This window comes from Fringilla coelebs, assembly GCF_963513975.1.
Source record: "Fringilla coelebs genome assembly, chromosome: 1".
In the NCBI taxonomy this organism is placed as follows: Eukaryota; Metazoa; Chordata; class Aves; order Passeriformes; family Fringillidae; genus Fringilla; species Fringilla coelebs.
The window spans coordinates 150,104,881-150,122,660 of record NC_140028.1 but is presented as its reverse complement, the minus strand read 5'-3'; the positions used below and the strand labels follow the sequence as shown (position 1 = coordinate 150,122,660).

Sequence of the window (17,780 nt, the reverse complement as noted above, 5' to 3'; positions counted from 1 at the left end):
ACTGGAATCATGCAAGAATTGCAGTGCCAGATGTTGAGCTGGAATGGCATTAATGGATTCTGTGTATTCTTCAGTGGTTTTGTTGTAAATGATTTGCATATGTTGCATTTTCTCTTATTAAATAACCAGTTTTTCTTTACTTATCCACAGATGAGAAGTTTCCTCTGCTCACAGGAATATTTATTTTTTTCCATTAAAAAATACCAGAACAAAACAACAGACTCCAAAAAAAAGAGTATTGGAGTAAGGATTTAATTCCTATTTCAGACATTTCTTCACTTCCAAAAAATGCATGTAAAATGCAAATTTAATTGAAACAGTAAGAACTCACTGAGAAACAGGGACTTATTTTCCTTTCTGAAAATCATAGAAATGTGATTTTTTTTTTCAGTGAAAATATTTTCATAAAATAATGCATTTATGCAAGACAACCCTGGGCAAGTTTGATCTCCACTGTATGGTAAATAAAATCTCTGACTAAGAAACTGCTGAAATCTGTTCAGGCACCACTGGAAAAATGAAATGTTAAAACCCAAACAAAACAAGGACCTTGATAACTCCAGCTCCCAGCAGTGAACAAGACTGTGGTGAGTTGACAGGAACAATTATATTTAATACATTTTGCAAGGCTGTGTTGATGTCACATTAATTAATCAGTCATTTGAACCACTTAGATGAACCTCTGTCTAATCAAATTCCCACCATCAGAAATAAAAATATCCCTGTTAGACCCGGGTGACTGATGGAGCCCTCCTCCTTCAAAAAACCACACAGAGAAGAATTTGAAAGGAAAATTATATAAAGAAATAAAATGACAGGCTTTGGGGAGAAGAAATCATGCATATTAAATTTCAGTTGAAGTCTGCTTTTCTCACAGGTGAATACCTAGAAAATACTGAGAAAAACCATTTTGCCCTTAAAGGAGTTAAGATTAATTTTTAAATATCAAACTTTAATTTTAGTTGTATCAAATGAACCTTAAAATATCAAATATTCGCCCAGAGAAGCTGTGGGTGCCCTGTCCTTGGAAGTGTCCAAGGATACGGGTTGCAGCAACCTGGGATGGTGGAAAGCGTCCAGGGAAGGGGGGTGGGAATGAGATGAGTTTTAAGGTCTCTTCCAACCCAAACCATTCTTTGATTCTATAAAACATGGGTCTCATGTTTTACTTAGTTTCCTCTATATAAATTTTGATGCTATGAATAGCATTCCAAATCTGCAAAATGTGCAGGAAGGCAGAATTAAAACGAAATGTGTCATAAAAATGCATTTGAAAACCCCATGTTTCAGATCAGCTTGGAGCTTTGAACCATCTGCTGTATGAATATACAAATCCTCACACTACTTTTCTTTACATCAAAAGATTTCTATCTCTCCATTTCCTCCTTTTCAGCTTCCCAGGAGTGTCAAGAAACAGCCAAGCCCTGAAGGCTGAGATTTATTCTTGCTGATTTGTGCTGCCCTGAGTTAGTGATGTCTCCTGAAGGCTGACCTGGAGCAGAGGCTGGACAGAGGTAAAGAATAAAGCAGGGATTTATCCAAAGGATCTCCTCCATGGATGCACCTTGGGCAGCACCAGAGCCCAGCCAGGGCTGCACCCAAGATGACCCAAAATGGCCCCAAAATGCCCGGCCGGGCACGGGGTCTCTCCCTGGGATCAGCTCTGCTCCATTTGCACCTTGCAGTTCATTGTCCCATCCCAGCTTCAGCCCCTGCAGTCCCACCCTGCTTGTTTTTCTCTCTCCAGCCCACGGGGTTTGTGCTCCTGGCCTGAGATTTGGCTCATTTGTCCTTGGTGCCCAGCTGGAGCAGGAATTGTTTTGTCTCCCTGCTCTGTGCACAGAGCTCAGCATCCCCTGATGTGAGCCCAGACCCACACACTAAAGCTACACAGAATCTGAAAAATACAAAAGCTGAAACTTGAGGCATTATTAGGAGCAGGCATTAGCAGAGAGCTCAGGAAGACTGCAGTCCATCCAGAGAATTCACCAGCATGTTGCAGATTTAGGAAGAAAAAACTGCCTGGATCAACAGAGCCATATGTAGTTCTCATTAATCCCTCAAGATGAGGACACTGAGGTCTCAGCACATTTGGAGAAACAGATCAACATCCAGATGCTGCAAAGTGCTGAGCTCTTCTTTCTCACTGCTTCAGTTCATCTCCCTCCCCACCAGCCCTGAGCAGGGGCTGCTTTTGCCCTCCAGGGATGGAATCCAAGAGTCTGGAAGCACCTCTGTTAGCTTTGCAAATTGCCAGTTGTTCCCACCAGATCAGGGGAACTATGAATCCAGCTGAAACATGTGGGAGATGAGAAAATCATTGTGTTGAAAAAAAAAAAAAAAAGACCAGAACCATCCAAATTTGGGGAGTTGTTAATGGATATTATTAATATGATGCTGCTTTGAGTCTGAAGTATTTGGAGTGTTCTGCCCACCATAACAAGCTGGGCATGGACCTGCTGAAATTAACCCAGAGGATACTCCAAGGGCTGGAGCCCCTTTACTGGGGAGAAAAGCTGGGAGAGCTGGGAATGTTCCCCTGGAGAGGAGAAGGCTCCAGGGAGAGCTCAGAGCCCCTGGCAGGGCCTGAAGGGGCTCCAGGAGAGCTGGAGAGGGACTGGGGACAAGGGATGGAGGGACAGGACACGGGGAATGGCTTCAGACTGACAGGGAGTATGTTTGGATTGGATATTGGGAATAAATTCCTGGCTGGGAGGGTGGGGAGGGGCTGGGATGGAATTCCCAGAGGAGCTGTGGCTGCCCCTGGATCCCTGGAAGTGCCCAAGGCCAGGTTGGACAGGGCTTGGAGCAGCCTGGGACAGTGGGAGGTGTCCCCTTCCCATGGCAATAGATGCTCTTTAATATCCCTTCAAACCCAAACCATTCCAGGATTCTGTGAAGTCCAGTGTTTAGCTCAATGCCAGTCATCATCTATGGCACTCAACTAAAAAATAAATATTTTGAGGTTGCATTACAGAACGAATCCATCTGGGCAGTATATTTGTTACAAGGACTGATTTTAAAAAGTCAGTTAATATAAGCCGGTTTTCAACATTCTCATACTCAGACAAATCCACAGATATGAAAATTGTGCAAACTTAGTTAAACTAACTCGACCTCTGATTTATGTTCAGATTACAAAGGTTTTACAAATTGCAATTTTGCACTGCTTTCTTTTCTAATTATCAGACTTCCATGTACATAACCCCCAATTTTTCCTTGGGAGCACACTTTTTACTCACCTATAATGTGATTATACAGCTGTGGAGAGTACAAAGGCACCCTGAACACCCTTTCCAACAGTTTCTTTCCCAAAGGCCTTTTCCAGTAACCATTCATTTCCAACAGCCTTTTTATGGCGCAGATTATTTATGATAATTTGTTGATTCCTTCCTCTCTATACCTTCTTTACCTCTCTACCTTCTGGAAAGATTTTCTCTCCCTGCTGTAAGGAGTCTTTGCCAGGAGATGAAGATTTTGGTTTGTGTACAGCTGCTTCAGGAGGGTAAAAACAAGACCATCTGTTGATTTTGAAGGTTCAGGCTATATAAGGATTTTTTTTTCAAATGAGAGCAGATTAAGGCATGCGGTTTGTGTGTAGATTTTACACATGAATATACAGGATTATTTCTCTTTCAAAAGTGTCTGTAGATATAAAAATCGAGTTTAACATTCCTAGGGAACATTTTAAATGAATGTATTCTTCTGCATTCACCATCTGACTTCTGCACAAAAAACATCTGCAAAGAATTGCTTACATTAACACATCACAGGAATCAATTCAAATCAGAAGGCCAGAATGAAAAATAATTACCATGGTTATAATCATTTAACTGGCCTTTCTAAAATGAATATTGTTCCTTCCCAGTGCAAGTTTTTATTTCACATCCAGGTAGGATAAGCAGATGTGAATCCCTTTGGATACATTTTCAATTTAGTTATTATCTGAAAGAAAGGCACAAATGAAGCCTTAGAAAATGGACTGGACTTAGCCTTGCAGATTTGAATATGCTGAAGAAGTTGATGTTTAGATCATATCTTGCAGGAGGCAATTTTCTGTTGTAGATTACACCTCTGCAAGAGATGTGGTGTCCTCTAGACTTCAGTGCAACTCTATTCACACAAAAAATCACAACACAGCTTGGGCTGCAGTGGTAATTCTGTGCCGTGATAATTCACTTGTGGGGAATTTTCGAAGGAATTTGAGATGGGACCTCGGAATTGTTTCTGATGATGCAGTTTATTTTTCTTATCCTCTACACAGGCAGGAAGGGCGAGTTCGGCTCACATCTTCACTGCATGGTTCAGAAGGGCACTGGACCCTCAGTTACATGACCTTTTAAGGAGTTATTGACCAATAAAACACTGCCAGTAGGATATTTATGTTTTTGACCCAATCCGTAAATATTTTGTCTTATGGACTCATGCTGCAGTGTGAGCTTTCTTAGCCAATCATGTTATGACACACAAACCTACAGTACTGCATTCTAAACTCCTTGTTTACCCTTTTAACTGCTTAATTTTTATATTTCTAAAACTCTAAACTTTCTTTTACTTAACTTAACATGTCTCTGCTTTAAACTATAAATCCACATTCTCGCTTCTGTCACCTCAGTTTGGAAGCCTTTTCCAAGGTCTCAGATCAAATCCTGTGTTTAGTTCTAAGCTTTGGCTTACGGGCCCAAAGTTCTGTGAGTTGCCTGCATTTTGGACTCCAACATCATTCCAACATAATTTCAGTGTCACCAAGACTAAAATTATAGTTTGAAACCTGACATGAAAATACCATGTCACTGTCATATTTCCTTTAAAAATCCCTTCGCCCAGGATTTTGCTCCTGGGAAGCTGAGAAGCCTCAGAGGAAAAGGAAAGCAATTCTTATCTCATTTGCTTCTCCTGTGTTTTGCAGCTTTGGAATGTGTTTGGAGATTGTTTATCCAACTGGTGATTGTTCCATTGGTTTCATGTGAATTGTTTTGACTTATTGGCCAACTGGGGCCAAGCTGTGTCAGGGCTCTGGAAGGAGTCATGAGTTTTTCATTATTATCTTTTTTGCCTTCTGTCTGTATCCTTTCTGTATTCTTTAGTATAGTTTAGTATAGTATTCTTTTATATAATATAATATCATATCATAAAATAATAAATTAGCCTTCTGAGCACATGGAGTCAGATCCATCTTTCCTCCCTGCCACGGGGCACCCCCCAAATACAATAATTCCACAAATGGTCTGTGGAGCCATCCTGCACACTGAGACACGTTGGAGACAAGCAGTGCCACCTACCCCAGCCAATGATTGTGTACCAGTAGAAATATCTCCTCTCTGGGAAGAAGGTCTCCACCAACAAAGTGAAGAGGTACAACCCCTCGATGAACAGCCAGAAGTAGTTGGACATGACACAGTAGTGGAAAAACACCATCACTGCTTTGCATTCCACCTGCAGGGCGTGGAGGAGAACAAAGTTATTTCTGCATTGCTTAGGCCTCACAGAAAAAACGCTTACAGCCTCTCCAGGTCGCTCAGTGGAAAGAGCTGGGGCCGGTATTACACATCTTTAATGGTAAAGGATTTAAGGAATGTGAAGAATGGCACATATCGCTTAGACAGCAAAGCCTGGATGGGGAGGAAGCCAATTTTACCAGTGGGAAGAGGTCAAGGAGCAGTTCAGAGCAGCTTGAGCACATCCTGTGCTGCTGAGCGCTCACACCCCCACTGAATATTGCTGCATTTAAACCCCCTTCCACGATTAAATGCAGGGAAGAAAAAATCCAATTGTGTACTGAGAAGCCCAGAGTAGGATGTGAAATGGCTGGATGACTGTGGAAAGCCCTGAGAGTGGGATCTGAAAGGATGAGCCCTCCTGTGTGCAGCTGGGAATTGCACTTCCTTGCACATCCATCATCAGAGTTGTCACTCAAGGACAGAAAATGGAAGTAAGTGTGAGGGAAAAGGAGGCTGAGTGATCAGCTGTAAAAAAATAAAGATGTCAGCTTTCATTCATGGACAGGAGGGGGAAGCAGCAAACTAAAGAAAAATGAAAGCTAGAAAAAAAACTAATATGGAATATAAAAATTTTGTAAAATCATAAATATTATTAAAATAGAAATAAAATAAAATTAAAATAGAAATAAAATAAAATTAAAATAGAAATAAAAAAATGGAATATTAAAACAAATTAAAAAGGAACTGAGTTTGTTTAAGCTTGAGAAAAGCTCAGGGAAGACATTATTGCTCTCTACAGCTCCCTGACAGGAGATAGTAACAATGTCAGTCTCTTCTCCCAGGTAACAAATGCTAGGAAAAGAGGAAATTGTCCTTAATTGCATCAGGGGAGGTTTAGTTTGGATATTAAGGAAAATTTCTCTCCCGAGAGCGTTGCAAATCACTCGAACAGTGTCCAGGTCAATGGTGGAATCACCATGCATGGAGGTGTTCAACAGATGTGGAATTGTGGCACTTGGGGATGTGGCTTAGGGGTGAATTTGGCAGTGCTTGGGAATCGTTGGCCTCAATTTCTGAGGCTTTTCCAACCTAAATGATTCTGGGGCAAAGGCCTAAGGTGGCAACCAAGCTGTACCCTGTGAGAGTAGGACACACTGGTCTTTCCAGTGCTGTGCCCCAGTGAGATGCCATTGGTCCTACAAAAGCAGGATTTTCCAACAAATCCTGTGGGAAATGAATTTGCAGAAAATTTTTAAAGTTTGATACAAGATTTACATCGTGTGTATTTGCATGTAAATTTTGAGATATGAAATGCTGATTTAGAAATGTTCTGGAAGGGGACAGATATTGTTGAGAGAAAAATGGAATCAGAAATGAGTTTCAAAGGGTGGTTTTGTAAATAAGATTAGATATTTTGGAGAAATAGAATTCTGAAAGATGTGGTAGGATTTATGAGGGGTAATTTTAGATTATTTGTTTTAAGGTATTTACAGTATGGTGTGGTAAAAGTTGCTAGGTTAAGAAATGTTTATAATGTAATTAGGAAACAGTTGGGTTTTGATTGTGATGGTGTGAATTAAAATATTTGTATAGTTTTATTTTTTACATGAAACTGAAAATAGCATAAAAGTTTTTTAAATGCATTAAGTTGTTTTTGAGTTAGAAAAGTGTATAATTTGATACATTGGTGCTTTGTGTGAGGAAAAAGGGCACAATCTGACAAATCTGAGCAGAATCTGTGAATAAAATGGAAGCTCCTGCTGGAGGCAGTGATTAGCTCCCACTTTGACTTCATCCTCTGGGCCAAATCTCCCATTAAGGTGTTTAAACCATCAGATCTCGAGTTTCTTCATGGAAGCTCTACCCAGGCTGAAGTTCTGGTCATAAAAGGGCTGATTTTAATGTGTTTCATGCTTTAAGTGTTCCCAAACAAAGAGGCAGATGCCACCATTGGAAGAGTGGCAGGAGCAGCCTACAGACCTAACATGGCTTCAGTTTTCTTGTGGAGAAGAATTGAGAGCAAAAACTAGTTTCAATGACAAAGAAAAGGCTGACTAAGAAACTCCACAGCTGCACTTGCCTTGTGGAAGTGACTCACAGGGAATTTAGCTCATAACTGGATGGATAAAGGAGAGCTCAGTTTGTAATTCTATCATAATTACACCCAGTGAGCTGATTTATCATATCAAATACTAGCCTTAAATGTGAAAGGAATTGGGATTTACACATAATAAATGCTAAATGCATCAGTGAAAGAGTGCTCTGCATGAAACTAGATATTTAAGAGACAAAGATGTGGGTAGTACTGATGATTTTCTGAGTGTGGCCATCAGGTGTATTCTCTGTGTCTGAATGGTCACCCTGTTTACACATGACTCTCCCTGACATCCTGAACAAACGAGGTTCTGGAGAAAAACCAGACCTTCAGATGAAGGAAATTGCTTGTGGCTGCTCTCCTCCCACCTGTGACTGAGCAGATCTGGGAAAGGGAGGAACAATCAGGGCAGAGTCAGAACATAAAACCTGTAGGTTTGTTCTTAAGGACACCAGTGTCATCACAACATGAAACATCCAGTCTGGCTGAGAACTGGAAGTTAAACACCAGCTGCCTTCACCCCTAATAACTCATGATACTCCACAGACTGCTGCCTGCCCCTCTGCTTTTTATCTTGAGCTGAAAAAAAGCCCAGGGAAAGGATTTGGTTTCAGTTGGACTCACCGTGGAGATAAAGCAGTGGTTTCCGTCCTGCTCGGCGTAAAGAACCCCGTCCTTGATGAACACAGATATTGCACGGAGGATGAATGAAACAAAAAGGTTCATGTGGATGAAATTCCGAGTGCAGTGAAGCTTCCTGGAGAGGGAAGAGGAAGGGAGTGGGTGGGAAAAAAAGAGAAATATAGAATAAAATAGTTTTATTTCGTGGAAAGGTCACACTGGGCCTGAACACACTTTAGCAGAGCACCTTGGTACTAAGAACAGAAACATCTAAGCCAAGACTGTGTTAGTACAGTGTCAGAACTCCAGACCCTGGCAGGGGGCTCAAAGACCTTGGCACGGAGTCAAACACACCTGTGCCTTGGATTTTAGCCCATGGAAACAATCACCAACTTTGTGTGAGGAGTTACAAACCACAAGGGTTTGAGTAGAATGACAGTGAATTTGTGACAGGCTGGAAAAGGAGAATTTTGGGGATTTAGGATGGGGGTTCAAGAGGCAAGATGGAGGAATCTGGGTGTGTCCTGTCCTTCTTCTTCTTCTTCTTCTTCTTTTTCTTCTTGTCCTCCATCTTCTGCTGTGATGGTGACACTTCTGGGTTGGTTTAGAGTAGAGACAGACTGTCTAACACAGGTGATAGGTATTGGAAAATTATTGTAAATAAAGGACACATAGTTTTTAGTATAAAAAGCCAACACCACCCCAAGGGCAGGGACTGTGCCACAACCTGACCTGCTGGACAGATCTCAGCAGGTCAGAGAGAGAATGTATGAGATAAAAGAAAATAAACAGCCTTGAAAAGCAGAACTGAGGCATCCCGACTTCTTCGGTCATGGGGCTGGGAAAAAAGACTCTTTAATACCTTGGGAGCCTTTTCAGCAACACAGAACCCAAGAGTACAGGTCCTAAACCTGAGAAAGAGGAGGATTTTGGGATTTTCTTGTGAAAGGATGTAGAGAAGCATAAAGTAGACTACAGAACAAGCCCAATGCAGCTTGTGAAGTTTCATAAACCAGACCCACAGCTTTTCCTGCTGCATTTACACTCTGCTGAAATGCAACTTCTGGAGCATGTCCAGGCTGGGGAGCAATTCAACTAAAGGATCTTCCCCTTCTTATTCTACTGTCACTGTGGTATTTTCTGTAAAATCCCTTTGCCAGGATTTTTTTCTCCTGGGAAGTTGAGAAGCCTCAGAGAATTATTTGATTGCTTCTCCTGTGCTTTGCTGCTTTAGAATGTAGTTAGAGATTGTTTATCCAACAGGTAGCTGTTGGATTGGTTTCATGTGAATTGTTTTTACTTCATGCCCAATTACCATCCAGCTGTGTGGGGACTCTGGAAGGAGGCACGAGTTTTTCATTGGTATCTTGTTGAGCCTTCTGTCTGTATCCTTTCCCTATTCTTTAGTATAGTTTTAGCATAGCATCATATCATATCATATCATCATATCATATCATATCATATCATATCATATCATATCATATCATATCATATCATATATCATATCATATCATATGATATCATCCTTCTAAGAACATGGAGTCAGATTCATCAATTCCTCCTTCATCCTGGGGACCCAGCAAATACCACATTCTACTTCTGGTGAGATAAAACCTTGAACTCAGTTTGGGGCAGCTGAGCTCCAGCTTCCTTCCTCCAGGGTCTGAGCATCTCCCTGCTGGTGTCCCCACTCACCTGAAGCGACACAGGATGACCATGGCAGTGGTGAGGGAAACCAGGGAAGTGCTGTATCCCACCGTGTACAGAGCCTTCACTGAGAGATAGTAGTAATCCTTGGGAGGAAAAAACCACAGGGTTAAAGGGTTCATCCACAGCCACACAGCTGCCAACGTGCAGGGGAAACCAGAGGCAGGATTTGTGTCTTTGGTTTCTCCTCATTTCCTCTGAGATCTGACCGTGCACCAAGCTCTGCTCTGCAGCTGGGTCTGCACGCCCTGAGGTTATTTATCACTGAGATAGCCAAAGCTATCTATATTTGTTTATAAGTATGTGTAGAAAAAAAAACAGCTAAGAGATTCTTTATCGGCAGGGGTGGAATTGAGGGTTAGCCTGCGATTCTAGAAGTTCCTAGCTACATCAACACTAAAAGCTCATCTTCCATAAATGTTCAATACAGGCCCAGGAAGGATTCAGATCTCCCTTCTCACAGTTTTATACCCATGTGTTCCAGAAAAATCATAAAGAAAGGCTTCATGAAGTCAGGCCTGCTCTGGCTGGCCTGTTCTTCTAAGGCAAGCTGGCACTTTGCAAGTTCCCATGTGAAAGCAATCCTGGTGTGAGCAATTTGTTAACATAACAAATAACAACATATTCAACATATTCCTGGGTGAAAAACAACTGGCACCTGTATAAACGGTTTTTACACCATTAGATAGAAAAATGAAAACTGTCTTTCATAAACATCTTTCCCTGCACAAACACCCCAGGGCTTTGAGTGACCAATTAATACAGAATAACAACTTGTTACTAACAAATAAGTAATTGGCAAGAAAATTCCTGACCAATTGGAGTCCCACACGAGTTCTGCAAAGCTGTATAGAAAGGACTTATGTGGATAAAGAATGAACTTTTTCCACCATGAAGAAAATGGAGTCTGTGTGATTTATTCCCATACCCATGTACATCTGATTATTGTTTCTAATCACTATCAAATCAGAACATGACCAGGGGCTGGACAGAGAGCAGTCTGCTGCTTCCCCTCTCCCCCCTTCATTTGTTTTTAATTATGAGATTAATTCCCACCTGGTTATCAGACTCTGTTTCGTTCTCATCAAAGCCGCAGGCATCGTAATAATGAGGGAAAGGTTCAGACCAGCCATCTTCAGTGCAATTCCTGCTGATGTCCCCTGTGCCAAGGGCAGATGGGAATGTCACATCCCAAGAAAAAAAACCCAGGACATCCCTTCCTACCCCCTGATGCAAAGAAAACCCAAAAATTCTACTGGAAGCTCTGTTTATCTGCCTATGCATAGATTTAATTCTGGAAATTTAATGAGATCTTTAATGATCCAGTCCTACAACAGTCACCTGTGCATGGCTACTACTGCAGTTGGTCACCAGAGAGCAAAAATATTTAATCAGTACATTCAGTGTCTCCAGGACACCAAAAATCTCATTCTCAAGAAGGCTCCTAAACCAGGGGTCAGCTAAATGTCCATTTCTGTCAAAAAGGCATCTGGTGGCTCCAGCTTTGATGAAGATATCTCCACTCCACATGGCCCAAGGGGAAGTCCAGTGATTAAAACCAGGCCCTTTGTGCTATTTTTAATGGTTTACATCTGAGGCACATGCATGGGACTGGTGAGAAACACCAGACTAACATGATTTTTTTGGTCCAGGTGCTGGAAGCCAGTCAGGATGCTGTGGGATATCTCAGATAATCATGGGTTATATATCCATGGAGATATATATATCTGGATTGCTCTCCTGGAGGCAGATAAGACACATCCCACTCGTTTATCTCCAAGCCCAGGCTCTGATCTCAGAGTGACTTTGTGGGAAGGATCTGGCAAAAAAGGAACATGGACTAGGAATCTCTCTCCCATCCCTCTCTTCATGGCAGTGTGTTCTTCTCCATCTCCAGATGTCCAAGGTGGCCTCAGTTGGTCTATTAATTAATCCAGTCCTGGTTCATAACCCTAATTTTAAGCAAATATTGGCTTAAATACCATAATTTTTTGGCTAATCTCACATAGGAAGCAGCTCCTAAATGGTTTCACTGATAAACTTAGGCTTTAAAACCATACTGGGAATGAAGAGCTGGGGGCAGAAGAGGAAGAATCTCCTGACACTCATTTACCTCCAAAGCTGCCTGAGGGAGGGCAGCCCCTGTGGGGCTCTTTAGAAGCACCATTAATCTTCCCAAAGCTCAATGGCTCTCCCAAAAAAATGAGGGATGGGCTGCTGCTGCACTTCTTCCTCTCCAGCACAAAGGAACAGCCTCAATTTATCAAATTATCACACTTTTTGGAGTTTCAGTTGCACCTTGACCAAAACTGATGGAAATTTCCAAGTTTTGTGTTTGCTCTTTGCTATTAAAGTTGTGCTGCTTTGCATTCTTAGAGCAGTTTAGTCTCTCATAACCTTATTTTTAACCTTATTTAAGACAATCTGTTTGCCATCCATGCAGCAGAATACATCTCTTTATTCACAGCATTCGTTTGAGAACATTGCATTACATGGCAAATTTTGTTAAATTACTCCTGCACATTCATTCCCAGTTTTCTATGGGAAAAAAAAAAGCACTGAATCATGGTGCTGACTTCCTTTAACAGCATTTAGTAATTACTGTTAAGCAGGTAGATATAATTTATAGCAGCACACTTCTTAGATTGCAAGGCTTAATAGAGGAGGAATAAATTTTCATAATATTGCTAGAAGTAACAGAGCAGAAAATATGTCATAACAATTAGAACTGATTAGAAAATAATACCAAAAATGCAGGAAAAAAAAGGTTGAGAGCTTCCTTTTTAACAGAGTGATAAATAAAAAGAGAGACAAAAATTTCCATGGGTCTGTTTCTTACCTAGGAGAGACTGGGCTGTGCTTTCCAGCAGGTCATAATCACCTAGAAAAGTGGAAATTGGGTATGAAATTGTTTTGATTGTGTTTTCTATTAGAGCCCAAACTAGTCTCAGTGGAAAGCAGTGAATGGAGTGCAATTGATTTTCATTTGTTTAGATCAGGCCCAAAGGCAATAAATACTTGGTGCTGTCTTCTCAGGACGCAAACACTGCTTTACTTGAGAGTTTAAATCAGAGCTGAACCTCTAAATTTAGAATTAAAAACAGACAATAAATAGAGGCGAAAAGATTATTGTAAAAATAGAGAAGTCAAATATGATTTCTATAGAAATTTACATTTATAATCCTCAGGTATTTAAATATGAATAGCATTCAGAGAATTAATGAAAAATTATTTCCATCCGTCAATGACAACGAGCAGTACTTAATTACTTTAATTAAGATAATAACATTTTGTGGCTTTAGGTAAAATCACATTGATTTATAGAGACTTATGAGATTTTTAATTTCACTTTTTGTGCAAGTATTATAGTGAAGTACCAATGTATCACTGTTAATACACAGATAACTTTTTAATAATCTGAAATAAACATGTGCACACCATTTTGGGAAACAGAAATACTGAGGCTGCACAACTGGTCCTTACCTGCATGGGTTTGCCCCAAGTTATCCACTTCCCAACCTGCAATTAAAAGAATGAAAATAATTAATTCAAAAGGATAATAGGTTGCAATTTAATTTTGATAAAAGTTTGACTCCCATAAAAGAGGAGAACTGCAGGTTTAAATCTTTATTTTTGTATTAGTCCTGCATATTTATGAGTGAAAAAGGGTTTTCAGAAGATGGAATATTGTTAAATATCTGGTTTCATGAAGTTTCATCAGACTCTAGGAAGAATAAGAAAAATGGATGTAGGAGCTTTTTTGTGGATTTTTTGAAAAATTTTTTTTTAGGGGAATGTTCTGAAGTAAGAAAGACTCACACATTTCCAAAACACTGCATCCAAACCCATGATGCTCAATATCCTAAAACACAACTATGGGAAATGACAAAATGATGGGCTTACATTAGAAATCTCCCTTTCTTTTGTTCTTAAAAAAAAAAAAAAATTAAAAATTGTTGGAATGATGCCAAACCAACCTCCCAACCCCCTGTGCTCAGTGTTTAATTCGAATTGGGCTGAAATCAGGTTTTCCAGGATCATGGGTGGGTTCTGGCTCAGCTGGGGATGCAGGAGGAGCTGCCTGGAGCCAGGGAGTGGAGCTGCTGCACCGTGCACAGAGGAGCCTCAGGGAGCTGCTGCAAATCGCTCTCCAAAAACCTCCCCAGCACTTCTCTGACCACTACAGCAGGTGAAATATTCACTTCAGTTTAGTTCTGCATCCTCTGGAGCCCCAGCAGGGCTTCAGGTGGTTCCCCTTTTAACCCTGGTGGTCAAATGTTAATTAGGGATTGGAAAAACCTTCACCAAATTGTGTGAGAAGGGTTTTGTTAAAAGTGAAATCCAGACAAAGGCTGATTTTGATTCCATGGGAAAGGTGAAAGCATCTAAAGAAATCAAATAATAACAGGAGGCTTTTCATCATGGCATAAAATGTGTGGGGGTTTTATTTTATAATTCACATTATAATTTAAAATTCCTTGATTTCTGTGTCACTAAAGTAAACCTGATGTGCTTTTATAGCTTTTAAGACAGAAAAATTAGGATTTAATGTGAAAATGATGGTGAGAGTACAGAAAACTCATCTGAAGCATCAGGCAGGCTGTGTTGTGACTTTGGATGGATTACTGAAATTCAATCCTACACACCCAACCCACGGGGGAGTTTGGAGGGCTGATCCTGGAGGCCACAGTGCGAACACCCACAGTCTCCATCCTTCTCTGCCCTGCTCCAGCTGCTCCCAGGGCTCCACAGGGAGAATTTAGCCTGGATTTTAGGAAAAGGATCTTTCCCCAGAGGGTGCTGGGGCACTGACCCATGGAATGGACAATTCCCAAGGCTGCCAGGGCTGCAGGAGAGATTGGACACCCCTCCCAGGGATGCACAGGCTGGGATTTTGTGCAGGGACAGGATGATTTTGTGGGTCCCTTCCAACTCAGGATATTCTGTGACTCTGATTCCTGGGTGTTTTTGCAGATCCCTAAATTCTGAGGGGTTTTTCCAGTGCTCTGAGCAAACATTTTCCTGCAGCCAAGGGGGTTCAGCTGCTGTACAGGGCTGAGCTGGAAGATGCTGCAGCAGTGCTGAGCCCATGCTCCACATTCCTGGCAGAAAATCAGGGATGGTGTGGTGGGTTCAGTGATGGTCAATATTAGAATATTAGAATATTAAATAATAGAATATTTTATCTATTCTGCTCTGCAGAATAGTTTGGAGAGACCTTTTTCCCTCCTGAATCCACCCAGCCCCAGGTTTATTGGCAGCTGTGTAGCTCAGTTTTAGGAATTTGTTGCTAAAATCAGGATGTGTTGCCAAAATCTGAATTCAGAACATGGATGTCAGGTTGTGGTGTGGGAATTTTTATCTGTGGGAATTTTTATCTGCCACTCCAACCAGCAACTCTGATGGAACTTGTCCCCTGAGTGAGGTCACCTAAAACAGCAGCCTGTGCCTCACACTGACCCACACAAGCAGGGTAGAAAAAGCTGCAAGGAAAACTCCCCAAAACCTCTTTGACTCATAAAAAGCCAGTTTTAGTTAATTATTTGTAATTTGACCTTAAAACTGTGCAGAATTCTTTCTGGAGAAAGACCAGGCCAGTATTATGTAGATTGATGCCTGATGTTCCTGACATCCTGCTCATTACAGTGATGGCTCAGAAAAGGACATTTTCTCTTAAATGTAAATGTTTAAAATGCAGCTTTTATTTTCCCCTACAATCTAAAAAACATGACATAAAAATTATCATTATTTAATTTTAAACAGAGACAGCAGTCTCATTGATATTAAAATTATAAATTTTAGTTAATTTTTAATTTAATGACATCCATAATAACAGTTAAAACACATTAATGCAGTTTTTCCGAAAGGAATAGGCCTGTTATAAAAATATTTTGTATATATACTGAAATTATTATTACATTTCACTCTGTTTGGACATTATGAAGGGACTCACTTTTCTAACAACATTAATTTTCTGATTTGTAGGAGCAAGCAAGTCTTTTATTAACATATATTTCTATATCTGAGTCCTAACTAATGTACTGAAGAAAGTTCCAGTACAACATTTGTCTTTACAGGCTTTTAGGCTTGATTTATCAGCTCAATTTTTACTAATAAGTTAAGATACTGAGAAGTTAATTAGGTTTACATTGAACATCATGCTCTGATTTACAACAAAAATGTCAAAGTTCACCTAATGAGCATTGGGATAAAATAAACATATATGGAAATTTATTTGTGGGTGTATGGATATATTTTTGTATTTCTATACAATTATTTAAATATATGTATTTTTATACATATAAAATATCTGTATATGTACATTTGTAAAATATATATCTATTTATGTTTTAATTTGTATCTTCTATATAAATATATAATATAAACAGATATATATTATTAAATTTTAATATATAAACACACATATAATATATTGTATATGTTTATACATTTATATATTATATATGCAGATATTTTATGTATCTATAAACATGTATACATATAATATGTATATTAAAATATATAAACACACATATATAAAAATTTACTATATATAAATATTTATGAATATAGATATATTATATATAAACATTTATAAATATTTATAAATAGATATATAGATATAGATATAGATATAGATATAGATATAGATATAGATAGATAGATAGATAGATAGATAGATAGATAGATAGATAGATAGATATAAAAATATGGATATTTGTTAGACAGGAATCCATGGCATTGGTGCTGCTTCCTCGCATGTCTGAGAATGAAATGGAGTTTAAATGGATTTGTTTTGTGCACAGCATTTAGCATGTTTACATAGACCTGACCTTGCATCTAAAGGGTTGTAAGGGGTCCCAAACACACTCTCATTTTTCACAATATTACCTCAAAACATTGTTTTTTCTGGGTTATATTTTCACCTAGGTGCCTCTAAGACTCTAGAGAGACCTCAGTAAATTTACTCTGCTGTCAGTGGTGGAGTGGGCAGAACTACAGGACCCCTCACTCAGTGGGCTTTCCCACAAACCTTCTTATTTTCCTACTCTTAGGACACAAACAATGAGAAATGGGCGTGTTTGACTTCACTGATGAAGAAGAGAAAGCCCATTGATAAGATTATGCAACGGTCTAATAAAATGCATTGCTCTCTCAGAAAGGAAGAATAAATAAAATAGGATTTTCATCTGCATTTCCACTGGGTTTAATTTCATGGGTTAGTTTCATGGGTTTAATTCAAGGGTTGCATTTACAAGGGACTTTAGAGGAGAGCATGTCATGACAAGATGAGGAGGAATGGCTTTAAACTGAAAATGGGCAGGTTTAGGCTGGGTATTAGGAGGAAATTCTTTACCCAGAGGTTGGGGAGGCCCTGGCACAGGTGCTCAGAGAAGCTGTGGCTGCCCCTGGATCCCTGGCAGTGTCCCAGACCAGGCTGGATGGGGCTTGGAGCGCCCTGGGACAGTGGGAGATGTCTCTCATGGCAGGGGGTAGCAGTGGATGAGCTTTAAGATCTTTTCCAACACAAACCATTTCATAATTCAATTATTCCATGATGGCAACATCTTAAAATACCACGATTTTATGGCTTATTTGAATGACATCTGTGCTTCTCACATGTAGTTAAACCCAAACTATAAAATATGGACATGACAGCAGATACAAGAGTGCCTTAGAACAGCACTTATTCAATCAATAATTGCTCTTATCAGCTAATAAACTCCTGAGGAAGCTGCTGTTTCCCTCAACTCAGGATGGTTTATCCAGGATATTGACAGGTTGCATTATTTGCTGTTTGACCAGACTTAAGTAAGCGTCACCCTTTGGGAAGCAAATCTACAATTAATGCTTTAATTGACATTGTTAATTAGATGTTATTTGCAGCACTGCTCAGACATCCTAGAGAAGATCTA

The 17,780-nt window shown here is 40.0% G+C and overlaps 1 protein-coding gene across 3 annotated transcripts in view; it reads right to left on the bottom strand.

The window, feature by feature from the left end:
* ADCYAP1R1 (ADCYAP receptor type I) overlaps nucleotides 1–17,780 on the bottom strand; it is a gene marked incomplete at both ends in the record, with an annotated part of 117,894 nt that overhangs the window by 31,932 nt on the left and 68,182 nt on the right. For all 3 annotated transcript variants that reach the window (XM_084204683.1, XM_084204682.1, XM_084204684.1), the window contains 6 exons: nucleotides 5,283–5,436; nucleotides 8,161–8,293; nucleotides 9,853–9,950; nucleotides 10,921–11,024; nucleotides 12,704–12,745; nucleotides 13,348–13,383. In XM_084204683.1, coding sequence (XP_084060809.1) covers nucleotides 5,283–5,436; nucleotides 8,161–8,293; nucleotides 9,853–9,950; nucleotides 10,921–11,024; nucleotides 12,704–12,745; nucleotides 13,348–13,383 — 567 coding nt within the window. The remainder of the gene's footprint in view (nucleotides 1–5,282; nucleotides 5,437–8,160; nucleotides 8,294–9,852; nucleotides 9,951–10,920; nucleotides 11,025–12,703; nucleotides 12,746–13,347; nucleotides 13,384–17,780) is intronic.